General features: G+C 48.5%; 1 protein-coding gene and 1 pseudogene across 4 annotated transcripts in view; one reads left to right on the top strand and one right to left on the bottom strand.

The window, feature by feature from the left end:
• Nucleotides 1–2,505: 2,505 nt before the first annotated feature.
• Nucleotides 2,506–3,383, bottom strand: LOC104652931 (large ribosomal subunit protein eL31-like; annotated as a pseudogene).
• Nucleotides 3,384–7,570: 4,187 nt separating this feature from the next.
• NR5A2 (nuclear receptor subfamily 5 group A member 2) overlaps nucleotides 7,571–25,228 on the top strand; it is a 159,677-nt gene continuing 142,019 nt past the window's right edge. Inside the window, exons 1-2 of one of the 4 annotated variants that reach the window (XM_003938243.3) lie at nucleotides 7,571–7,892; nucleotides 21,559–21,696. In XM_003938243.3, the coding sequence (XP_003938292.1) occupies nucleotides 7,829–7,892; nucleotides 21,559–21,696 (202 nt within the window). In that variant the 5' untranslated portion in view covers nucleotides 7,571–7,828. Of the gene's footprint in view, nucleotides 7,893–20,337; nucleotides 20,664–21,558; nucleotides 21,697–24,476; nucleotides 24,629–25,228 lie in introns of those variants that run through there. The other 3 variants (XM_074385070.1, XM_003938244.4, XM_074385071.1) reach the window with 3 other exon arrangements.

Here is a 25,228-nt window from a genome sequence, read left to right as displayed (position 1 = left end):
TTACTTAAATTTTTTAAGCATTAATTTTTCTCATATGTAAGAGATAAATTTAAAAATGTGTAAAGAAGTAAATGACAGTATGTATGTAAAGCACTGAGAAGAGTGCCTGGCATAATTCTGTGCTCAGTAAGTGTAGAAATGGCCAGGCACAGTGGCTCAAACCTGTAATCCTACCACTTCAGAAGACTGAGATGTGAGGATCACTTAAGGCCAGGAGTTCAAGACCAGCCTGGGCAACATAGTGAGATCCCCCCCCCATCTCTATTTTTTAAAAAGGCAAAAAGAAAAAATGAAGATAAAAAACTAGAAATACTATGTGACGATAGAGATGTAAAGAAAGCTTGAAAATTTAGTCAAAAATCACATTTCTAATAACAGAGCTGTTCGAATTCTAATATATTGTAATATTAGTAAAAGTAAGTGAAATAAAGCTTCAAGATTATACTAAATGAGATTAAACTAAATGATCTTAAAGCAAAAAGTCACAAAATTTAAACACAGCACCATCAAGTTCTGGGATAATAGAAAATAATGAAAGAATGGGTAATTGAAATCACAATCTCATTGTGCAGGATCTCAATTTTAATAAAGAAAAATCTAAACATAAAAATAAGAAAAGAATGACACCACAATTCCAAATTTCTGTTTACATACAACCTCAATTTTCTGTCTGTCTCTCTCTCTCTTTTTTTTTTGAGATGCAGTTTCGACTTCGTTGCCCATGCTGGAGTTCAATGGCGCTACCTTGGCTCACTGCTACCTCTGCTCACTGCAACCTCTACCTCCTGGGTTCAAGCAATTCTCCTGCGTCAGTCTCCCAAGTAGCTGGGATTACAGGCAGGTGCCACCACACCTGGCTAATTTTTTGTATTTTTAGTAGAGACAGGGTTTCTCCATGTTGGTCAGGCTGGTCTTGAACTCCTGACCTCAGGTGATCTGCCTGCCTCAGCCTCCCAAAGTGCTGGGATTATAGGTGCGGGCCACCAGGCCCAGATACTTTATTTATTTTTTTTTATTAAAAATAACATTTGTGGGCCGGGCGCGGTGGCTCAAGCCTGTAATCCCAGCACTTTGGGAGGCCGAGGCAGGTGGATCACGAGGTCAAGAGATCGAGACCATCCTGGTCAACATGGTGAAACCCCGTCTCTACTAAAAATACAAAAAATTAGCTGGGCATGGTGGCTCGTGCCTGTAATCCCAGCTACTCAGGAGGCTGAGGCAGGAGAATTGCCTGAACCCAGGAGGCGGAGGTTGCGGTGAGCCAAGATCGCGCCATTGCACTCCAGCCTGGGTAACAAGAGTGAAACTCCGTCTCAAAAAAAAAAAAAAATAAAAAAAATAACATTTGTATTTTCTTATTCCACGAAAGACTGAGAGGGCGAAAAAAAAAAGTCTATTGAAATAACTGAAACATAAATCAAAATTGAGTTTTATAGCTCCATGAAAGATTCACCCACATAAAATATTTCAGTCTAGAGGAAAATCTATTATTAGAATTATTGTTTTATTCCTGTAGTCTGCCAGACTGTTAGGTAATATATAACATTCAATTTCATGAATTAAGAAAATCTGAGATGGCTGGATGTGGTGGCTCACACCTGTAATCCCAGCAACTTGGGAGGCCAAGGCAGGTGGATAACCTGATGTCAGGAGTTCGAGACCAGCCTGGCCAAAATGGCAAAACCTCATCTCTACTAAAATTACCAAAATTAGCCGAGCGTGGTGGAGTGTTCCCGTAACCGCGGCTACTCGGGAGACTGAGACAGGAGAATCGCTGGAATCCAGGAGGCAGAGGTTGTAGTAAGCTGAGATCAGGATACTGCACTGCAGCCTGAGGGCAAGACTGTTGAAAACAGAAAAGAAAAAAGAAAGGCCGGGCGCGGTGGCTCAAGCCTGTAATCCCAGCACTTTGGGAGGCCGACGTGGGTGGATCACGAGGTCAAGAGACCGAGACCATCCTGGTCAACATGGTGAAACCCCGTCTCTACTAAAAATACTAAAAATTAGCTGGGCATGGTGGCGTGTGCCTGTAATCCCAGCTACTCAGGAGGCTGAGGCAGGAGAATTGCCTGAACCCAGGAGGCGGAGGTTGCGGTGAGCCGAGATCATGCCATTGCACTCCAGCCTGGGCAACAAGAGCGAAACTCCGTCTCAAAAAAAAAAAAAAAAAAAAAGAAAAAAGAAAAAAGAATAAAAAAAAAAAGCCTGAGAGCTACCTTGTAACTTTGTATCTTAGTAATAATGATGCTGTAATTCCTAGGGAAATTACTCTGGATGTGCTACAGTTTCACAATTTAGATCATTTAGTTGTTTGCTTAAATGTCTTTAAAGGCCTTAAATTGAAACAAAATAATATTGAGTTTATTTATTTTACTCTAAATAAAGATATGAACTATGAGCCATCAGACACAAATCATAGATTGTGATAAACGTGGGGAACTCAGCACAAGCCTACAGAAGAGTAAAGTCTTAAACGTTTCTTTTTTTGAAGGCAATTTTATAACTTTACTTGATGTATTTGACCATCGGTGATTGGGTCTCACCCACATTCACTGTAGACTTTTGGAAAATGGTAACAGGTACAAAGGTAAACAAAATATAGAGCTTATTCGGTGGCTCTTCATCCTCATGACGTTTCCTGGACACCGCACACGGATTCGGTATGGGATGTTCCTTATTCCTTTGGCCCAGACAGCTCTGTGGAGCCTGGTATCAATGTGCACATCTGGAGTTCCTGTCGCCCTCATGGCAACTTACTGAATCTCTTGGAGTGCCCGCGGGACACGCTTCTTGAAGCCCACTCCATGGATGCGCTTGTGAATGCTGATGGTGTATTCTCGGGTCACCACCTCTCTGATGGCAGAACGACCCTTTTTCTTCTTGCCACCCTTCTTTGTGGGAGCGGTTCTGTCCGGTCCAAGTTGGAAAGGAAGAGCACACACGAGGGATTGTGGAGGAAGCAAAACACAATTTTTCTTTCTCTCTCTCTTTTTTTTTTTTTTTTTTTTTTTGAGGCGTAGTTTCGCTCTTGTTGCCCAGGCTAGACTGCAGTGGCACGATCTGGGATCACCACAACCTCCACCTCCTGGGCTCAAGAGATTCTCCTGCCTCAGCCTCCCAAGTAGCTGGGATTACAGGAATGTGCCACTACACCCGTCTAATTTTGTATTTTTAGTAGAGAGGGAGTTTCTCCATGTTGGTCAGGCTGGTCTCAAACTCCCGACCTCAGGTTATTTGCCAGCCTGGGCCTCCCAAAGTGCTGGGATTACAGGCGTGAGCCACCGCGGCCAGCCAAGTCTTAAACATCTCAATTGCCAAAAGATTGACTAAGGCTCTGTTTAATTATTAGTGTTATAAAAGGTGAGTAATATTTACCTGGCCATAATAGTATTGCGTAAAAGTCACTTATCTTTCCCGCCAGGTGCCACATTTCTCACAGTTATTTAAAAGAATGAGAAGAAATCTTTACTTAGTCACTTCTTTCCAAAATGTACCATTTCATCATCTTATATAATCTGGCAGAGAAGAGGATTATTAAGGAAGTTGATGCGAAGGTTCTAAATAAATTCAGTGAAAAATGCCTTTGTTAGCAAAAGGTACAAGCAAAAATGTACTATTAAGCAACGCTTTGGCAGGAACTAACTGGTTCAGTACTTACAAGCCTTCTGTCAAAAACTCCCCATATCTGATGCAATCAGTCTATTTAAATGACAAAAATTTTAAGATATTTGTTCTTTTTTTTTTTTTTTAATAGATGGAGTCTCGTCCTGTTGCCCAGCTTGAAGTGCAATGGAGTGATCTCAGCTCACTGCAACCTCCACCTCCTGGGTTCAAGCAATTCTCATGCCTCAGCCTCCCAGGTAGCTGGGATTATAGGTGCATCCATGCCTGCTAATTTTTTGTGATTTAGTAGAGACAGGGTTTCACCATGTTGCCAGGCTGGTTTCGAACTCCTGACCTCGTGATCCACCCGCCTCAGCCTCCCAAAGTGCTGGGATTACAGGCATGAGTCACCACACCTGGCCAAGGTGTTTGTTCTTAATAAACCCATATTATAAACATACTGAAAGGGCATTTCTGGTTTGCTCATGCAAGGAGTCCATCATAAATCCAATTTTGCAGGAATATCAGTTCCTAACAGATATGTCATAATGTCTTGGAAGAGTATTGTCAGGAAATTTACAGTGACTGTAATTCATTAACTAAACTTTAACATCATCATGCAATATGGGTTCAGGTGACATTGTTGAATACCTTTTGGATTTTGGCAAAGATGCCTCAGAGTCATTAGTTATCTGTCAATAATTGATGAATCCTTTCTGAAATCTGTTAGCAAATATTTTTTATCATTATAAACATATTCTTGTAAATGTGAGTCATTATAAGTATTCCATGTCATGGTATCAAACAAGTTGAGTGGGATAGTGAAGGCGTTTAAAACAGAATGTCATAATGGAAAATGTCCACACTTGCCAAATGGAAAGGGTCAGAGGATACCTTGATTGAGAAAAAAATAAATACAAAAACTGAGGGTGTGGTTTATTCTGTGTCCTCTCCCCAGCATGGCCGGAACATAAATTGGAACATGAATTGCTTGTTAACTGTTGTTGAGGCTGAGTTCCAAGCATCTGTTATTTGTACCACATGCGAACATTACTCCAGCCTCACTTTCAGAAAAATATGTTCATTTCTCACAAAGTACTCAGTACCTATTTCTATTCAATCAACCTGATGGATAAGCTTCAAAGGACCAAAGTAACTCATTAATATAATGTTTCCTCAACAAGCCAGTGAGTTTTATGGGAAAGCAAGAAACTGACAAATCACAAATAGTCTTTTTTAAGGATTCTGTTAGAAGTTATTAGGCAAGCTGGCAATACTACTATCTCCAATTTTTTGTACATTCTTAAAAATAATTATGTCTGGCCAGGCGCGGTGGCTCAAGCCTGTAATCCCAGCACTTTGGGAGGCCGAGGCGGGTGGATCACGAGGTCGAGAGATCGAGACCATCCTGGTCAACATGGTGAAACCCCGTCTCTACTAAAAATACAAAAAATTAGCTGGGCATGGTGGTGCGTGCCTGTAATCCCAGCTACTCAGGAGGCTGAGGCAGGAGAATTGCCTGAACCCAGGAGGCGGAGGTTGCAGTGAGCTGAGATCGCGCCATTGCACTCCAGCCTGGGTAACAAGAGCGAAACTCCGTCTCAAAAAAAAAAAAAAAAAAAAAACCACAACAGATGCTGCATTCCAACATTTCAACTGAGATGAAGTGAGGCAAGAGAGGAAATAACTAATAGCAATGTGAATAAAAAACAAAGAAAAAAAAGGACTGACCTGGGTTTCTAGGTAGCTCACGCCTTTAATCCCAGCACTTTGGGAGGCTGAGGCAGGAGAATTGCTTGAGCCCAGGAGATCAACCTGGGCAACATAGCAACACACATTCTCTACAAAAAAAATTTTAAAAATTAGCCAGGTGTGGTGGTACATACCTGTCATCCTAGTTACTCAGGAGGCTGAGGCAGGAGGATTGCTTAAGTCCAGGAGTCTGAGGTTGCAGTGAGCTATGACCATGCCACCCTGCATTCCAGCCTGGGCTAACAGAGTGAGATCCCATCTCTAAGTAAATACATAAACCGTAAACTCTGTAATGTGACTCTTTGGACAAAGACCGCTAAATCTATCATATGATACATGAAGTTTTGTTACAACAAATATTTACATATTGAATTCAAATTATCTGTACACATACAACCTGCATTTACTTACTTTAAAAAAAGTGTCGATATCAAAATTGGGGGTTTTGGCTGGGCGCAGTGGCTCACGCCTGTACTCCCAGCACTTTGAGACGCCGAGGTAAGTGGATAACCTGAGGTCTGGAGTTCAAGACCAGCCTGGCCAACATGGTGAAACCATGTCTCTACTAAAAATGCCAATTAGCTGGACATGGTGGTGTGCCCCTGTAATCCCAGATGCTTGGGAGGCTGAGACGGGAGAACTGCTTGAAACTGGGAGGCGGGGACTGCAGTGAGCCAAGATCATGCCACTGCATGCCAGCTTGGGCAACAGAGTGAGACCCAGTCTTAAAAAAAATATATATGTGCCGGGTGCGGTGGCTCAAGCCTGTAATCCCAGCACTTTGGGAGGCCGAGGCGGGTGGATCACGAGGTCGAGAGATCGAGACCATCCTGGTCAACATGGTGAAACCCCGTCTCTACTAAAAATACAAAAAACATTAGCTGGGCATGGTGGCTCGTGCCTGTAATCCCAGCTGCTCAGGAGGCTGAGGCAGGAGAATTGCCTGAACCCAGGAGGCAGAGGTTGTGGTGAGCCGAGATCGTGCCATTGCACTCCAGCCTGGGTACGAAACTCCTTCTCAAAAAAAAAAAAAAAAAAAAAAAAAAAAAAAAAATATATATATATATATATATATATATATATATAGTTTTTGGCCATGCATGGTGGCTCACGCCTGTAATCCAAGCACTTAGGAGGCCAAGGCGGGTGGATCACCTGAGGTCAGGAGTTCAAGACCAGCCTGGCCAACATGGTGAAACCCGGTCTTAAAATAAAAAAATAAATAAATAATAGTTTTTGTTTTGTTTTGTTTTTCCATTGTTATTGATGTTTTTGGAGATGGAGTCTTGCTCTGTCACCCAGGCTAGAGTGCAGTGGTGCGATCTCAGCTCTCTGCAACCTCTGCCTCCCGGGTTCAAGTGATTCTCCTGCCTCAGCCTCCTGAATAGCTGGGATTACAGGTGAGTGCCACCATACCTGGCTAATTTTTGCATTTTTAGTAGAGATGGGGTTTCACCATGTTGGCCAGGCTTGTCTCAAACTCCTGAACTCAGGTGATTCGCCTGCCTCGGCTTCCCAAAGTGCTGGGATTACAGGCATGAACCACCGTGACTGGCCTAAGAATAATAACTTTATTAAAGATGTATTACCTATTCATCATTTTGCCAGCATTAATCTCAAAGCATAAGTTTTACTTTTTTGGAATAAAGACATAGGTTGCATTTTAGCCAAATGATCAATATAGAAACAAGCTAAGGTTAACTCCTCATCTAATGAATAGGCCTGTTAAAAACGTTGGTTGACCACAACATGAATAAATAAATGACCATAAGCTTGGAAATGCTACATGTAGTGTTTCAGAGTGTCGATCACATTTGTCATCACTTAAAGAATTAATGTCTGTCAATGTTATCATCTAAAATGTATTTACAGAGGTCAGAAGAGCTATGTCTGTCCACCTCTATGCAAAGAGGTGATGACATCAAGGGGTATGTCACAAGCCAAAGTTTAGTTAGCCTAAGTTGGTTAGCTGGTTTGGAGTTTTATTCACTGAGTCTGATCTTCTGACCCTTCAGTTTTACAACTTTCCACTCTCTGTGCTGCATAGCACCTCTTCACTTCTGAGTTAATCATTTCTTTGCCATTATCTGGCAAGAATTCTTATCTCTTTTGCTGTCACTTTATAACAGGGTCCTCTTATCAACCTGCATAGAGTCATGTGATGAGTCAAAGCCTATCAAAAGTTTCCATTCTTCTGATTAGAAACCATCATGAAACTGGATACATGGTTTACAGCAGGTCACTAATGTTAGAAAAAGTACAGAGTCCAGGGAAAGACTTGCTTGTAACTTTATGAATTCTGGATTTTTTTCCCTTTTTTTTTTTCTCTCTTTTGCTTTTTCTTAACTTTCACTAAGAGTAAATGTAGTCTGATGTGTCCTTCCCAAGGCCACGAAATTTGACAAGCTGCACTTTCTCTTTTGCTCCATGATTTCTGCCGTAAGCCAAAGAATTGCCTATAATTTTACTAAGAATGTCTTCTAATTCAGACACTGGGGATTTACAAGAGTCTTTAAAGCATGGACTTACACCTATTGGTAAGTAGGAGTTGCTCTATTGATCATCTATTTATTCTGCTACTACATTAATACATATAATTTAATCTCACTGATGGATTTTGCATTTTCAGTCACAGCTTTCCTGTTAGGTTTATTAAAAGCACATAATAAGCCCATGTACATATATTGCACATTTATCTTTCTTGCAGTTCAAGAAAAGTAAATGAATATTTTAACATATATTATTCATTATACTAGTGTTTACTGGTGTCATTCTATTAGCCTGAACAGCCAGAAAATATAATTTATAATTTATCAATTTCAATCTTAATATTTCCTGTGATTTTTAATCGGAAATAATAAGCTAAAATTTGAACAACTTGAAACAAGTTAGTCATATTAGTGATCGTTGATCAAAGTTTAACACAAAGGTTTCACAAGTATTTGTTACTATTCAAGCCACACAAAAGTATGGTGTCTCATTCTCTGTTTAGACTGTAAAAAATTTTCAATTTAATTTTCCTCGCGAATGAAAGTCATGCTCCCCCCTCAAAAAAAATAAAATAAAATAAACTAGGCCATCATTAGTGAAGGATCTGAAGCTAAGAGCGACTGGTTTTCGCAATAATGAGTATATTTTGGTTTTACAAACAGAAATAAGTAAATAAAACTACTTTTAATTCAAAAAATAGAGTCACAAACTCGTGAATCTTATAGCAAGACAGCATTGAATTAATCCTAAAAGTGAAGGAGTAAAGGGATGTGATTCCCAGTGGTCTGTCATTATCTGTCTGTTGGCAATCATGCCCTTCTTCCTCTCCCCAGTGTTTGAAGGATCTGTGCCTTTTCTTGTAGCACTTTCCTAGTCTTTCGGATCGGAATTTCCCTCCGAATTTGCAGGATTCTGTCTTGAGCTTTGAATCTCAGCTCCGTTGTAACATGAAAGAAAATCAAGGCTTGAGTTTTCGTCTTTTTTCCTTCCTCGTCAGCTGACTCCAGTGAATGCAGCGATTGCTTTTTTTATGGGCCAACTACACCCTAAAGTGTATCGCTTGAGGAAATGTTTACCAAAAACGTTCTGTACTTACGAACAAGAAAACACGGGGAAGGCAAGCGGGGTGTAACACAGAGTCAACTGCTCTGCAGATGGCAGAAAAGACAGGCACAGGAAAGACGAGAGAGGAGCGCGGACCGGCCTCGCATCCCCTGCGTCCGGCAGACCCTCGGCGCTCGGCGAGGCGTCCTTCCCCGGAGCTGCGCGCGGCTCGGGCCCCGCGTGGGGGGCGAAGCCGGACGGAGCGCGCTCGCGCCCCGCGTAGGGGACGAAGCCGGACGGAGCGCGCTCGGGCCGGAGGCGCGCACTGCGCGCGCACGGGGGACGCGCGCTCCAGGGCTCGCGCCCGCGCGGGCGGTCTTGGGCTCCCGCTGCGCGCCCCCCACGCCGGCCGCCGCCAAAATGCAGTCGAGCTGCGTCGGGAGACCACACACGCCGATCCCCCGCGGTCTCCCCCAGACCCCACGGGTGGATGGGGTGACGTAGGGGGAGGAGACGCTGTCGCGCTTCTCCCTCCCTCCGTGGGAAAACTGCGTTTCCACCGACCGCACCCGCGCCTCCCCTCGCTCGGGCCCGAGGCGGGTACGCTCTGAGGGTGCACAGAGCACCTGCAGCCCTGGGGCCGGTCCCGCCCGTGAGGGGTTGCTGGGGACTAAATGTCGAGAAAAGTGCCGAAGAAGGCTCTCCCCTGGCCTCAGGGAGCCCACCCCGACGTCCTAAACCTGGGCAAGCGTTTCCGGGCGCCGGAGTCCGGGATAACAACATTCCAGTCAATTTCCCGGTAAAAGAGACCTCTTTAAGGATCCTGTTCGCAGCCACCCGCCCCTTCCCGACCCAAGCACACTGCCTTCGCCTCCTGGTGTCGCAGCCCCGCAGGTGGTTGTGACATGTCCGCATCAGCAACATCTTAGTGACCCGGAGGCGGCTGCTGGCACCGAAAGACCCTCTGTCTACCTCGTAGCCTCCACGAGGGTGCTGACGGTCATTCCCAGGGTGCTTGGCTGGGCAGGGCCATTGGAAGGGCTGAGGGAGAGGAAGAGAGGGCGGTGAGGAGCCCTCAGACTGAACTGTTGGATTGAAGGGCCTGACCCGGATTCCCGGGAAAGAGATGCCCTTTGAATGGGTCTTTCTGGTGGCCCGGGGCAGGCCTACTGAGAAGAACCCACGGCTGCAGCCGTACCGTGTCTGAGGGTCTCGGGATAGCTTTCAGATGGCAAATTGCAAGTTGGGCTGGGGGCTAGGGAGTGGTTCACAAGACTGAGCTCGGTGTGTGTAGATATCACTCAGGGTTTACAATTCTACTTTTTTTTTTTTTTTTTTTTTTTGAGACGGAGTTTCGCTCTTGTTACCCAGGCTGGAGTGCAATGGCGCGATCTCGGCTCACCGCAACCTCCGCCTCCTGGGTTCAAGCAATTCTCCTGCCTCAGCCTCCTGAGTAGCTGGGATTACAGGCATGTGCCACCATGCCCAGCCAATTTTTTGTATTTTTAGTAGAGACGGGGTTTCACCATGTATGGTCTCGATCTCTCGACCTCGTGATCCACCCGCCTCGGCCTCCCAAAGTGCTGGGATTACAGGCTTGAGCCACCGCGCCCGGCCTACAATTCTACATTTAATTCACTTGTGTTGTACCAGGAAATGAGCCTCCTTTTGTTTAAAAAGCTGTCTCCATGTGTTTTGCCGTTGTTGTTGTTTTGTGTGTGCTTTTTTTTTTTTTTTTTTTTTTTTTTTTTTTGAGATAGTCTCTTTCTGTCACCAGGCTGGAGTGGAGTGGCAATCTCGGCTCACTGCTACCGCCACCTCCCAGGTTAAAGCGATTCTGCTGCCTCAACCTCCCAAGTAGCTGGGACCACAGGCGCGCCACCACGCGCTAATTTTTGTATTTCTAGTAGACACGGGGTTTCACCATGTTGACCAGGATGGTCTGGATCTCCTGACCTCATAATTCACCCTCATCGGCCTCCCAAAGTGCTGGGATTACAGGTGTGAGTCACCGCACCTGGCCAGATGAAAGTTTTTTTGTTGTTGTTTGTTTTGTTTGTTTGTTTGTTTGAGACGGAGTTTCGCTCTTGTTACCCAGGCTGGAGTGCAATGGCGCGATCTCGGCTCACCGCAACCTCCGCCTCCTGGGTTCAAGCAATTCTCCTGCCTCAGCCTCCTGAGTAGCTGGGATTACAGGCACGTGCCACCATGCCCAGCTAGTTTTTTGTATTTTTAGTAGAGACGGGGTTTCACCATGTTGACCAGGATGGTCTCGATCTCTCAAGCTCGTGATCCACCCGCCTTGGCCTCCCAAAGAGCTGGGATTACAGGCTTGAGCCACCGCGCCCAGCCCAGATGAAAGTTTTTTATACATGTCTGTGCTTGCATAGGAAAGCAGAATTAAGATAAAGTTGTTCCTTCTGCCTACCTGCAAGATGATCATCGTTGTAATGTAAAAGCAGCACACTCTGGCCGGGCGCGGTGGCTCAAGCCTGTAATCCCAGCACTTTGGGAGGCCAAGGCGGGTGGATCACGAGGTCGAGAGTTCGAGACCATCCTGGTCGACATGGTGAAACCCCGTCTCTACTAAAAATACAAAAAATTAGCTGGGCATGGTGGCTCGTGCCTGTAATCCCAGCTACTCAGGAGGCTGAGGCAGGAGAATTGCCTGAACCCAGGAGACGGAGGTTGCGGTGAGCCGAGATTGCGCCATTGCACTCCAGTCTGGGTAACAAGAGCGAAACTCCGTCTCAAAAAAAAAAAAAAAAAAAAAAAGCAGCACACTCAAGTTATAACCAGACTGTTCCCTTAAAGGTAACTAGCTCTGGGACACTGGCCAGACTCTTGGTTTCCGGTCTCTGTTTTCTGCTCCCACCTGGGATGATTCTATTGAATAACATGCAGTACTCACTTAAGAGGCTTTTTATACTTACCTGTATCAAGAAAAGAGCCATATCTGTGTGGTAGCAAATATGTTATGTATAAAACAAGTATTTATTGACGGTCCCCACAATGTGCCCAACATTATGCTTTGATTCATATCAAATGTCCATAATTCTTCAAATTAAGCACACTTGCAGAATATCTTATGCACTCAGTACAATATTGGATGTTATCCACAGAAGGTTATGTCTGCATACTTAGGGTACGTGATACACAGTGCAGACACTGTATTGAGTCTGCAATGTGAGGCTTGCTATCTGGTCCCCTGAACACTCTTAGAGTCTGATTTTACTTCAGTGATAACTTCCAGCAAGCTCTGTGCTCATAAGGATCTCTGAAAGTAGACGTCATTCAGTGGAAAACGTGATAGCCGTTATGTCACCCTAACCTCTAACCAGCTTTATTTAGAATGCCAGCCACCCAAGCCCATGTTCTGATTCTTACAGCTGGGGCTTAGGCTGCCAGTTTCTTCTAGAAAGCTAAACTCTGGAGCCTCCTTTCCTTCCATGCCCCAGCCCATCTCCAAAACAGTGCTTCTCAGATTCTTCTTTTCTAGCCTGGATACACAGTTGTCACCAGAGTTAAAAGATTTCAGCTGGGCGCTGTGGCTCAAGCCTGTAATCCCAGCACTTTGGGAGGCCGAAGCGGGTGGATCACGAGGTCAAGAGATCGAGACCATCCTGGTCAACATGGTGAAACCCCATCTCTACTAAAAATACAAAAAATTAGCTGGGCATGGTGGCGCGTGCCTGTAATCCCAGCTACTCAGGAGGCTGAGGCAGGAGAATTGCCTGAACCCAGGAGGCGGAGGTTGCAGTGAGCCGAGATCGCGCCATTGCACTCCAGCCTGGGTAACAAGAGCAAAACTCTGTCTCAAAAAAAAAAAAAAAAAGATTTCTTAGGTCAGGCACAGTGGCTCACATCCAAAATCTTAACACTTTGGGAGGCTGAGGCTGGAGGATCACTTGGGCCCAGGAGATCAAGACCAGCCTAGACAACATAGTGAGACCCAGTCTATACCAAAAAAAAAAAAAAAAAAAAAAAAAAAAAAAAAAAAAAGGCCAGGCACAGTGGCTTATGCCTGTAATCTCAGCACTTTGGGAGGCAGAGATGGGCAGATCAAAAGGTCAGGAGTTCAAGACCAACCTGACCAACGTGGTGAAACCTCACCTCTACTAAAAAAACAAAAGTTAGCTAGGAGTGGTGACGTGCACCTGTAATCCAAGCTACTCAGGAGGCTGAGGCAGGAAGCTTGCTTGAACCTGGGAGGCAGAAGTTTCAGTGAGCCAAGATCATGCCACTGCACTCCAGCCTGGGTGACAGAGCCAGACTCTGTAAAAAAAAAAAAAAAAAAAAAAAAAAAAAAAAAAAAAAAAAAAAAATTAGCTGGGTGTGGTGGCATGTGCCTGTAGTCCCAGTGACTAGGGCTTGGGGGTTGAGATGGGAAGGTTACTTGAGCCAGGGAGATGGAGGCTGCAGTGAACTGTGACGGTGCTGTTACACTCTAGACTGGGTAACAAAGTGAGACCCTATCTCAAAAAAAAAAAAAAAAAAAAGAAAGAAAAAGGATTTCTTTAACACGTCTCCTAATAAACCAAGAGAGATTTATAGAGGAAGGAGAACAGAGGCTTGCTAATGCTTCTCTCCTTTGCTTGACCCCTCCACCGGAAACAATGTCTAGGATTATCTTGGATTCAACCTTGAACATGAGCTGAGCTAAAGAAGGGCACAGTGTCAGACTTTCACCTAGAGGCTCAACCCAATTCCCACACCCAGGGATGCTCTAGACAGGCAAGACACCTTCATGCCACAGGTCTAGAGCCTACCTTAGGATAGAGCTAGTTCTTTGAGTTGCACTTCCTCATGCTTCACCTTACTGGAACAGACTTCTTAGAGAAATCCAATTGGCTTCAAGGAACCTTTGGAGTTTGGGGGGCATTGTGCTCTGGGGAGGCCCTGGGGAAGAGTTGAAATATGATCAATATCATCTTGAGAGATCAAGCTTGAGAAAACCATGTGAAGTGAAACTGACCAGGCAAGTTGATAAAGGTTGCCTCTCTTTTAGTCTTTTGGGAAGCTGTTATGTATGTTTCTGTGTAGTTGATAAGTAAGAGAAGATATTTGGAGTTTAACTGTTATTTAAACACCAGATAACCTGAATACAGATGACTGTGAGCACTTATATGAGCAGTCTTATCTGGTGATAATGTAATTGTCCCTGAGGACTGTGTGAGGCACTGCAAGACAATCAAGTTAGCAAGCACATCCCACTGGAAGCGGCCCTAGAATGGTTAGTGATTCCATTTTTAGGGGTTTTTGTTTGTTTGTTTGTTTTTAATAGAATGATGAGTTTGAGTGAAGCTAAGGGGAAAGAAAGATAAAGGGAAACTGACATATATTACCAGCGTAGTATATTTCCTTCCTGGCACAGTCTCATTTAACAATAAAATTTACTTTGTTAACCCAATTTTACTGATTTAAAACATGGAATTGGAAGTCAAATGATTTACTCAAGATCATTCAACCTGTCAAGAGAATGAACTGTTAATAGAACCCCAGAAATATTCTGAAATACATACTCTTTCTCTATGGTAGTAACCACATGTTCTTGTTGATGGAAAGGAATTTTGATTTAATACAATGTTGGTCTCTGCAGACTTTCCTCCAAAAGACATTTTGAGCTTAAGAAAGACGTTTGTAAGTGCCTTTTTATCTTGCTTTCCATTCCACAGTAGAAATCAGATTTGGATCCTTGCAGAATTCAGGAAGGTGGGATAGGGTGGCATGTGGGGAGCAGAGTGGAAACTGCTTCTGAGCGGACTGAGGTCTGGGTGGGGCGGGGCGAAGGCACTTCTGGTCCCCTGCTCTAGACTTTCCTGGACAGGATCTCTGGAGTTGGTGTGACATTTAGCTTGTGAATTTGTGGTGTATGGTAACAACGTGCAGGGCTACCAACAGGTGGTGAGAACGAACCGAGAGGAAATTCAGAGCAGGTGCTTGTTACAGAGGCAGTGGGTGTGAAGAAGGCAGGGAAATCCACTCAAACTGAGTGACTGAATTAGATAGCATAAACAAACACTGTTGTCGCATACGAGGAAGGGATATGGAAAGACAATTTAGGTTCTTTTTTTTTTTTTTTTTTTTTTTTTTTTTTTTTTTTGAGACGGAGTTTCGCCGTTGTTACCCAGGCTGGAGTGCAATGGCACGATCTCGGCTCACCGCAACCTCCGCCTCCTGGGCTCAGGCAATTCTCCTGCCTCAGCCTCCTGAGTAGCTGGGATTACAGGCACGTGCCACCGTGCCCAGCTAATTTTTTGCACTTTTAGTAGAGACGGGGTTTCACCATGTTGACCAGGATGGTCTCGATCTCTCGACCTCGTGATCCACCCGCCTCGGCCTCCCAAAGTGCTGGGATTACAGGCTTGAGCCACCGCGCCCGGCTTAGGTTCTTTTAAATAATAATAATAAAAAAACACTTTTGACAAACCCAGCTGTGCCTCCTGCAGTGAGGTATGCTAGTCCCACACCAGTGCTGGCACTTTTCACGAGTGCTGGATTCCTTGCTCAGGGTTCGGATGCCTGCAGCCTCTGCTTCCCAGCACCCCCTGCAAGCTCCAACTGCTTCAGCAGCCTCTAGGAATGGAAAGAAAATTGGTCGGAATCCACCACTTGGTCCTGGAATCAACTTCCTAGTTGCCAGACAAGAAACTCTGGGGAAAACAAGTGAATCTATCTCAAGCCTTGGTATACACTGGACACCATCTCTTAATCGCAAAAGTTATCTCCGAGTTGGAAGAACCCACGCCCTTCTAATTGTGCAACCTCTGTAACTGCCCAGGCCATAACACTTTCCCTAGCTCCAAGCCCCATGCTTACGGGTGAGGGTATCACTGTTAAGTCTTGCCTTTCCAAACTCCCATTTTCTGTACCTACCAGGTGCAACCCAAATCGCTGGACCACAGCACCTCTGCGGGCCCGGCACTCTTTGACCTTAAGAATCAGAAACTCCTGGCTCAGGGGCTTTTCTGAAGGAAGAAATTTGGTTGGGTCCATTCCCTGGCTGCAAGAGCCAAGGAATTCTGAAGCAAAGCCGGACGTTACCCCTTCCATCGAGAAGTTTTGCAGTGTCGCCGAATACAGTTGAATAGCAGCCTAGAATAATTTCATGCGAAGGATTTAGTTTCTACCCAGGCTGAGGCTGGGGGAGAGAGTGTGAAGTATGCAACTGCCAGTGTTCAACTAGTTCCACAAGGTGCTTTGTGGCCTGGAAGCGCCGGGATCGTCGTTCTGTTGGCCCCGAAGCTGGACAGGGTTAGTTCCTTGGATGGAGTTTCATAGTTTTGAGCTGGAGCTGGCTCAAATTTTCATGTCAATTACGGAGAAGAAGAAATAGATTAGACTGGACCACCTACCCGAGATTATTTCCCCTGCGCCGTTCCTTTCTCAAGACCGAGTATCCTTGTTACACTTTAGTAAGTCACCGCCTATACCCTGACGGGGCGCTCCAGGACACCTGGGTTGCGACAACATACTGCAAAGACAATGAAGTGAATAGGTTCTTCAGTGAACTCTTTTTATATAAAGAGCAGTAGATTCCAATATCCAGGTCAAACTCTCCAAAAACCCCTCGTTTCCTTTGGGGCAAGGTTGGGAGGTTGCCTGGGTGGTGAATGGGGTAGGTTGGATTGCTCGGATAATTGCTTCGGCTTTCGTTTTCCTCCGCGATAAAAACCACGCCACGCCAGGTCAAGATACTCTGGTAGTGACTGTGAATCAATGGCCATCCTCCTGCTCTAGGGCTCCTGTTGATGTCTTAAGTAGATATTTACACGTGCAGCAGAAAGCTTTTTTTTTTTTTTTTTTTTTTTTTTTTTTAATAGCTAGGCACGACTTCTCACCTATTCAAGTTTGCTTTTTTTTTTAAGCTTCGGTCAACATGACGCTCCCTGGTAATTCCTATGGCTGTACTGAAATTTAACCGGTCTCTTTTTAATACAAAGCGTTCCGGATGAGGGCGGGTGGAGCCTAAGGGTGTGGGCGGCTAGCCCAGCCCCCAGAGCCTAGGAATGAAAGTGGAATTCTGGCTAAACTTTTCAGAGAAAGGCAAAAGCGGCTTCTGATGGGCTTTTCGGCTGGGAGGGGCAGAAAAACTAGGCAGACCCGGAGCTTCCATATGCTGATAAACTTGCTTCTCTTCCCCCTTGGGCTATCCCGGCCTAGTAACGGAGACCTGAAAAAAATCTAGACTTCTTCCGGGGTCTAAAAAATAGAGATGTTGAAAGAAAAAAGTAATTGTCTTGGTTTCTTAAAAGCACCAAAATGTGGGAATGGAAGAGAAGATGGGAGAAATTGTTGCCAAGGAGGAAGGTTTTGCAAGTTTCGTGCGAGTTCGGGTGGGTCATTACCCAGGCGCGCGGGCAAGGTGTGTCTGCCACACCTTTTGAGAGCCCAGGGAACTTGAACCGCTGTGAAAATCCTGATATTTTGTCCCCCTGCAGCCCGCAAGGGTCCAGCGCGCGGGGTCCGACCAACGCTTTCCAAGTCAGGTGGAGGGCTGACTGCTCCCAGCGCGCGCTCGGAGCTGCGGCGCTGAAACCCGGGAAGGTGGAGGCGGAGGAGGGCAGGCAGTTGCATCCTAGCGAGTGGGGAGTGCGAGACCTTCTCCGCTCCAGCCAGCTGGGTGAACGGGGCGCGCACAGCCCCGTAACGCCGAGCGTGGATAAAATATGCTAGGACTGCGCTTCTCGGGCTCATCAAGGCTGCGGGAGCCTCCCCGAGCCATCATCCTTCGTAATTGCAACCGTCAATCAACACTTTAAGACAAAGTCAGAACCGGGAAGGGCGAGCTCTGGAGACCGGTCTCGTCAGAAAGAGAAAGGTGGAGGGGAGGTGAGGGGAAAGGAGAGAAGTTTGCCAGAAGTTGGCAGAGGGAGAGCAGAGAAATTGAGAAGGCGCAAGGTAGTTGAACAGAGCTGTCCCCCCCAGCCCCACCACCGACTCCCAGGCTTCCCAGGTTCTAGTCTCTGGTCTCCGCTACCAGCTACAGTTGCCGCAGCGGTAAGCACGGGGTGGGTTCTTAAGTGTGCGTCCACTAGGAGGTAGAGTGGCAGTTGCTAAGATGTCCCCGGTAGAGGATGAGAGATGCGTCTGTCCGTCCGCGGTAGGTGTTTATGGGTCAGTCCAGGCGCCGCTGGCTCTGGCGTTTAGACAACACAGAGCCGGTTCCTCCTCGCAACTCAACTGCGTTCCCTTCCCGCAGCCACTTGGCTGTCTTCATACTGTGGCCGCGGGAAGCCAGAACCATTCCCAAGTAACCCATCTTAGACACCGGGAGCTCCTCCTCCCACAGCTTCCTTTCGGAGAGAGCTTTCTAGGGGGCGCCCAGGCCGATCCAACGTCACTGAGCTAGGTGCTCCCCGCCTTCAATAGGGGTCCCTGCCCAGCAGAACTGAAGGGTCAAAGGACCAGAGTCAGTGCTCGGAAAAAGGAGGGAGTTCCGAAGGCGGAGAAAGGGTGCACTTGGAGGGCAGTCATGAACTTGACGCTGGGAGCCTGGTGCCGCCGCCCCTTCCTCTGCGTCTGCCTCCGGGATGGAGACTCCACAGTTTCTTTCTCTTGCGGAGCGACCCGAGGAAGGTTTGTGTGCCCTCGGGTCTCTGGCAAGAATCAATTCCAGTGAAAGATTCCTCCTCGTCCACCGCTGGCGGGGATTTTGACACCGCTCCAGGGGATCTGAAATAAGGCTGCCTCCAGGGAGCGTTTCCCGTCGTCCAGGTCGAGGCCTGGAGAGCCAAGGGCTAGGCTTCTGGGCTGGGAGTTCCCTTGGTTCTTAGAAAAGGCCGTTTACTCTCGCTTGAGACTTTCTGCTCTACCAGTCCCCCTTCGGTTCGCTGCTAAGCTAAGGTGTTGGCCTGGAATAGACTTTCAAAGCAGGGTAAAGGTCTTCCCTCCGTGACACAAGCTCCTCCGTGAATTTTTTTTAAAGCATGGATTTTTAATTCCCCGGTCCCCGGCCACTATTCCCTCGCGCATGCCTCCCATTTTGTGAGTTTTTCTTTCCTGAAAAGTCTACCTGTGGAGAGATAAATGGGTGCCAGCTGGCCTTTTGCCACTACCGTTCTCCATCTTTCGGGGATGGGGTGGGAGGACAGACTCGCACGGACCTAGAAGTCGCTAGCGTGGCCTATGCAAGTCCTTTCTGGCCCTGCAGCTGGCGTTGTGAGCATGCTCACAAAGTTTGCCTCACTAGGTCAGCCTCAGCCTCAGTCTCAGCCTCAAGCCAAGGCAGGGTTTCTCGGCACACTACAATCTCAAGGACCTATCGGACCCTCTTTCAACTTCTTTCAACTCTCCTAACTTCCCCCAGCCTCACCAAGTAGTGAAATCACCGCTACGCACTGAGGATTGGAGGCTTCCTCTTATGACCAAGGGTCTGGAGTCCTGCATCCTTGCTAGGCTGGGATTTGGGAAAGGTGCTATATCATAAATCCCCCATAAACTCTTTGAACTGCAGTGGGAGGAGGTTGCTCCTAAGTTAAGGCTTTGAAATAAACTGATTTTCAAAGCTCAGGAGCAAAGCAAGGCATGCACTGCTATCAGCTCTGAAGCCGACTCCCTTTCTTTCTTAGTTCTCAGTGATACTTAAAACGATCATGAATACTAAAATTTGGTGACCGTGATACCAGATACTATCATGAAAATCGGAGCTTTTGGCAACTTCAGCTTACTTCTCCATACAAACTAATGGACAGGCCTTCATAATCGTAAATGTTTCCACAAAAAAACTGAAGTTGCTACTAAAGCTGAAATCTAAATAACTTCGACTCTAAATACATACTGAAGAGCAAAATGACAAATCAGTTAAGAGTCAGTGGTACCTGAATTGCCAGGTGTGGGTGGGTGGTGAACACCCCATTCTATAGAAATTATGCACTGCAGTGATTGGAATAATTTCCAATTCACCAAATACTAGACTGGGCAGTTTCAATGTGTAATCTCTATACTATTCAAGTAGAATAAACTCAGATCTTTTGAGATTCAAATTCACCCCCTTGTGGGTGGACTCTGATAATTACTTCGTTACACAGCAGACCCTGAATATGAGGCATTTCACATGCAGTCAGGAGGCTGGAAAGAATGTTTTTCATCTAGTTGGGAGGAGATCTGAAAACTTTGAAGATGCGGCTGGGCTGGTGGTCGAAGAGCTTGCTGAACAGATGGTTCTTTAAAACATTTTTTAAATGCTGGGCCTCAGCCTCAAGTGGATGGTCCCATCAGACAACAGAATGAAAAAGCAAAGCCTAGACTGATTCTTGTATTCTGCGTGGAAACACAGTTCACTAAACCTGGAAAGTCTGTCGCTTAGATGATCCTGGGCTCCAGTTGAGGGACTTTTAAAAATGAGCTAAGGGACTGGGGAGCAGGCTGGAGAAATAAGAGTGGCTGTCCCTTCCTCTAATTCTAATAAGGGAGCTCTTGGCGGTGTGGCTCGCCGTTCAGTGAGCTGGGACCCTCGGCCCCTTCAGGCCGCCGGGGCCCTCGCGTCTCCTCTCCAGGGTCTCAGTGACCTGGGGCATTGAAGCTGGAAGACCCTTGACCGCGGACCAACTCTGCGTTTCAGAACGGCCAGCTGCATTCAAGATCCCTTGTCTTCTTTCGATGGTTTAAACGGGTGTTTACCTCCCCTTCATCTCCTCATCCGACACACTAGCGAGGGCACACGCCCACACGCGCCCCCATCCCTTCTTGCTTTCCCTCAGCTCGAGGAAACTGCCGCTCTGGCTGCTTCTCCTTCGCCGCCGCGCTCAGACAGAGGTCGCTTCTGACTAGCTGTAAGACCCGGCTGCATTTACATCCCCCGCCCCGGGCCAGGGTGGGGTGGGAGGGGGCGAGGCGGGTGCAGAGGTTGGGGCAGGCCGGGGGACTGCAGCCAGCGCCTCATCCTTATTGGCTGGCGGTTAGTGTCCGACCTGAGTCCGGAACCCGCGTTCCCATTCACTGTCTTCACCCCTCAACCCAGCCTTCCCCCCACCCCCGGCCCTACTTACCTCCTTCTCCTCCTCGTCTTCCCCCTGTCCTTCCCAGCACCGTCACCTTCGGGGCTGGGAAGGGCCGCTCTCGGACCCGCGCGGGGAGTGCACGAGGCAGGAGAGGGAGGTTGGAACTTCACAACTCCACACTTGTGATAGTGAGCCAGAGGGAGGCACAGAGAGATAGGGGGAAGGGGCGGAGAGGCGAAGGGAGGCGAGGTGCGGAGAGAAAAGGGAGGCGAGAGAAAGAGCAGAGAGACCCCTGCCGATCCTGAGCAGCGCGCGGTGGAGGGAAAGGAAGGAGTCGCCGGAGCCGTCCCGGAGCGGTGGCCACGGCACCGCCGCGGCGGCAGGAGCAGCCCCGCGGTCGCCTCCGCTGCCCGCCCGGAGCTCGGCGGTTCACCGCTCCGCGCCCCGGGCAGCTGCGTCCCCGCCACCGCCGCCGCCTGCGCCCTGGCGGAGCCGAACCAGCGTGCCGGGACGCTGTCTTCCTCGCCTCCGTTCTTAACCCCGACCTCCTCCTCGCAGCTCCGGGGCGGCTCTGGAGCCGCGAGACCCGACAGAGCTCCGAGGTCCTGCCCGGCAGCCCCGAGGAGGCGGAGGCACGCTCCGGCGAGGCGAGCGGGTGGGTGAGCGGGCACCCGGGTCGCCCCTTCCTTCTTTCCTCCGGAGTTGAATCTGTGCTGCCCGTGTCCAGGTGCTGGGCTTCCGGACCGACACGGACCCCTCAACCCCGCCCGCGGCCGCCTTGTCATGCTGCCCAAAGTGGAGACGGAAGCCCTGGGACTGGCTCGATCGCATGGGGAACAGGGCCAGATGCCGGAAAACATGCAAGGTAAGGAGGCGCCGCGCGGCGCTCGGGCTCCCGCCGCTTCCCCACCCCCGGGCTCGCCCTGCAGGCTTCAGCCTACAGCCCCGCGCGGGCGCGGGAGGAGCCGGGCTGGGCGCTTGCGGCAGCGGGAGTCAAGCCCCCTCCTCAGGTGCAGGCATAAAAGTTTATGGCTCTTGAACAATGCGGGGCAGAGGTTTTCCCGGCGACGTCTAATTGGCCGCTTCTAATTAAGGAAAGAGAGGCTTCTATGGCAACCCAAGCAGGGCAGCTTCAGGCTAAAGGTACTTTAGAATAACAAGATCATTCTAAGAAATGGAATGCCTCACTGGAAACCCGAGCAGGTTCTCCGTTGTTGGAATTGTTGTGTGCTGTGCTTTAACCACCGCTCTTGTGTGGAGGGAGACGACCCAGTCTGGGAAAGTCAACTACAGAAAGATGTGATCCCCGAAAGGCTTGTCTTAGCGGTATTAGAATGCATGTGGCCACCCCCAAAAGCCCAGGTGGACACCCGCAGCCGGCTCGGATTTGGGCAGTTCAAAACTGCTGAAGGGAACCAGTTACCCCAAACTCATCCCCTGTGCGCGTTGGGCCGAGTGAGGTGGAGGTGGGAGGGGGAAGCGGTTCGTTTATTGCGCCCCTTTTAAATCTGAGATCTGAAAATATGGAAGTCCCATTCGTTTTCCCAGCTCTAGATTGCCAACAGAAAAACAACTCCCGCTGGCTATATTTTCTCCGCATTCCAAAATAGCAACTCTAGATCTGGCTTGTATTAAGCCCCTCAGAAGTTTATCTCATTTGCTCTGGGCCGGGGAGGGAACAATGCTAGGAAAAGTCACCGGTGCTCTTCCATCCTCGCCCCTTCCAGGGTGCAGGATGTGCGGGCCGGCGGGCCTGTGATCCCGGAACGCTTCCTGCCATCCCCTTGCGCGAACTTGAAAGGGCCGGGAGGTGTTGAGAGCAGAGTTCAGGGCTGGTGCACTCTGCGGTGCTGAGTGGGTGGCGCGCCCGGGCGCTCAGGCCCGGGGACCTGTCGTCGCCCTACCGCGGAGGGAAAGATACTTGGCTGGAGGGCGAACGCCAGGCGGGTGTAATCCATTACCCCGTCAGTCATCCTGGGGTCTCTCCAAGCCTCTAGGTAGGGCTGTGAGAGTCCCCCGGAGCTGAGGCCCCAGAGACTATGGCTGCTAGGTGAACCCGGCTGGTCCAAAGAAGCGTTTCTTCCGAGTACCTGGAATTCCAGCTTAGTGTGGGGCATCGGGGAAGTGGCTCCGGGAGGCAGGGTTCGGGGGCCTCAGCTGCCAGCTCCGGAGAGGGCCTTCCCTTGGGGTCGCTGGGTGAGGCCCAAAAGGAAAGTTTCTGCTTCTCGTTCTGGCTCAAGAAGCCAAAGGCTTATTTTGAGAGCGGAGAGAGAAATGTTACTGGTAATGTTTGCTTTATAAAGTTCGAGAGGTATCTTCTGGACACACTACCTACGGCCCCCAAACCAGAGAATTAGCTTTTCTTGGGTGCCTGGGCTCAAAGTCGCCACGCATTCAGCCCGTGGTTCAAAATTTGCAGGGAAAGCGCCTAGGCAAGGATTTGTCCGGGACTAGAGGCCTGTCTGTCCGGAGGATCCCCTGGGAATGGGGATCCCATTCTGCTTGCTCTGGTTCCCACCTGGGACGCCCAGAAAGAAGATCCACTGCTAGGGCCCGGGACAGCGCAGCGCGCCCAACTTTGAGGGAAGCTTGTGTGCCTCTCTGAGGCCCTAGCTTTCCAAGGCTTCCCAAGGCACCTCCAGCCGCTCTTCTTTCTCCGTCCAGACCATAACTAAGGAAGAGTCTGGGGCCTTCTTTGCCCTGATGAGTTCGCCCAGCCAAACGCCTGTTTCGGCAGCTCCAGGCCATCTGGAAAACTCTGAAAGGTGCCCAGGCCTCGCACAGCAGCGTCTCCCTACTCAGCCTCTGTCTTTGGGTTTTCCTCATGCCTCGGTCTTTTTTCGATGTCGGGTCCCCGACATAGGCACGGAGTCCGCCTGAAAGCGGTTACGTATCTGTGCCCCTTTGGTGTAAAGTTAGAGTCTACTTTGCTGGGGGAAAGGGAGGGAGAAGAGAACACACTTGGGAAAGTGCCCTTTCCGCCTTGTTGCTAAAAAGGCCTCAAGACTGTCATCTCGAGTGTTAGGAGAGCTCTGAACGTCTAGGGGTTATAAAGGAATTTCTGAACCCTCGGCCCTTCCCAAACCCCAGGTTCCTAAAACCCTTGCGGAGGTCTCTTGGGGCTGGGATTCAGGCTGGCACCGGGAGGACTGCGCCTAGCATCCCTTTATTAATATTTCACGAAGGCAGCCTCCTGCCTTCTCCGGAGCCTCTTTTCCCAGAATTTTCCCAAACTCTGACTAACTCACTCCCCTGTAAGCGCCAGCTTAGGGCTGTGTGTCCCAGGAAGAGACGCGTAACTCTGCAGGTCTGCGCTCCGTCCTCAGCAGCAAAGTGCTGCAAGTGACCCACCCCCGACGGCCCTTTCCGACTGAAGCCCTCGGAAACCAAAGAGAAAGAAAAGAACTTCATTTTTAAAAGAACAAGTCACCACTGCGGCTATACAGTGGCCGAGAACTTTGGCGATGGCGTGGGGGCTCATTCTCTTTCCTTTCTGGTAAACAAATCAGAGGAAACTTCTGCCAGGCCGTGGGTTTCCCATCCCCCGCCAGCCCCACCCCCTGCAAACGCCACTGATTAACTAAAAACAAACTCTGCTCCGTGTTTGTGCGCACTTGGGTAGCTGGAGGTAGAGCCTGGGCGAGAGCCGGGTGCGCCCACGGGTTTGGCGGAAGAGTGCCCGGGGGAGTGCGGGCAGGGTCCCGGCTGCGTAGACCTGCGGGTGCCCGCCCACCCGTGCCCCGCGCTCCTGTACTTGACCCGTGTGAATGTGGAGTCTCCAGGAAATACCGGATCAGGTACTTCCTGGGGTCCCCTGGTCACTGCCCTTCCTGTGCATAGTTTGTCATCTTTTTAGCTGAGAAGACGCCTTCGCCGGGCTGCGTTCGGAGCAAGGCGGTTACCCGATCCCGGCACTGAGCCGCGCCGCGCGTCGTCGCGGCCTGATTTCTGTTTAACTTTAACAGGGCGATCTCGAGGTGTTTATATTTTGCTATGATGATCGGAAACATGTGAGGTTCATTACAGAGCTCCGATACTTTGAAACCAAAACCCTCCTGTGTGCCTTTTACTCTTCTGGTATTTTTCTCCTCCGTACCGGCGTCCTCTCTTTTCTTTTTCCTTCTTTTCATTTTCACAGATTTTCAATCGTGAGGAGCTGAAAGTATCCAGAAGAGAAAAGTACTGTCAATACGGAACTGAATGTTTCGATTATTCTAACAGAGCTGAACGTTGGGAGCCTCAGGCTGTTTAGTTCAAGTGGGGTGCTGTTGAGAAGCGGGTTTCTGGGGCTTCAGTTTCTCTGTCGGACAGAGTTTGCAAATAAGTGGGTGCCGCTGTCCTTCTAAGCAAGGTGCACTCGGAGCAAACCACTTCAAGAGGGAGGGAAGAAAGCCTAC

The sequence above is a fragment of the Saimiri boliviensis genome, chromosome 14, assembly GCF_048565385.1.
Source record: "Saimiri boliviensis isolate mSaiBol1 chromosome 14, mSaiBol1.pri, whole genome shotgun sequence".
NCBI classification, from domain to species: Eukaryota; Metazoa; Chordata; class Mammalia; order Primates; family Cebidae; genus Saimiri; species Saimiri boliviensis.
The sequence above is the reverse complement of the archived record's forward strand: the minus strand, read 5'-3'. Positions and strand labels throughout refer to the sequence as shown.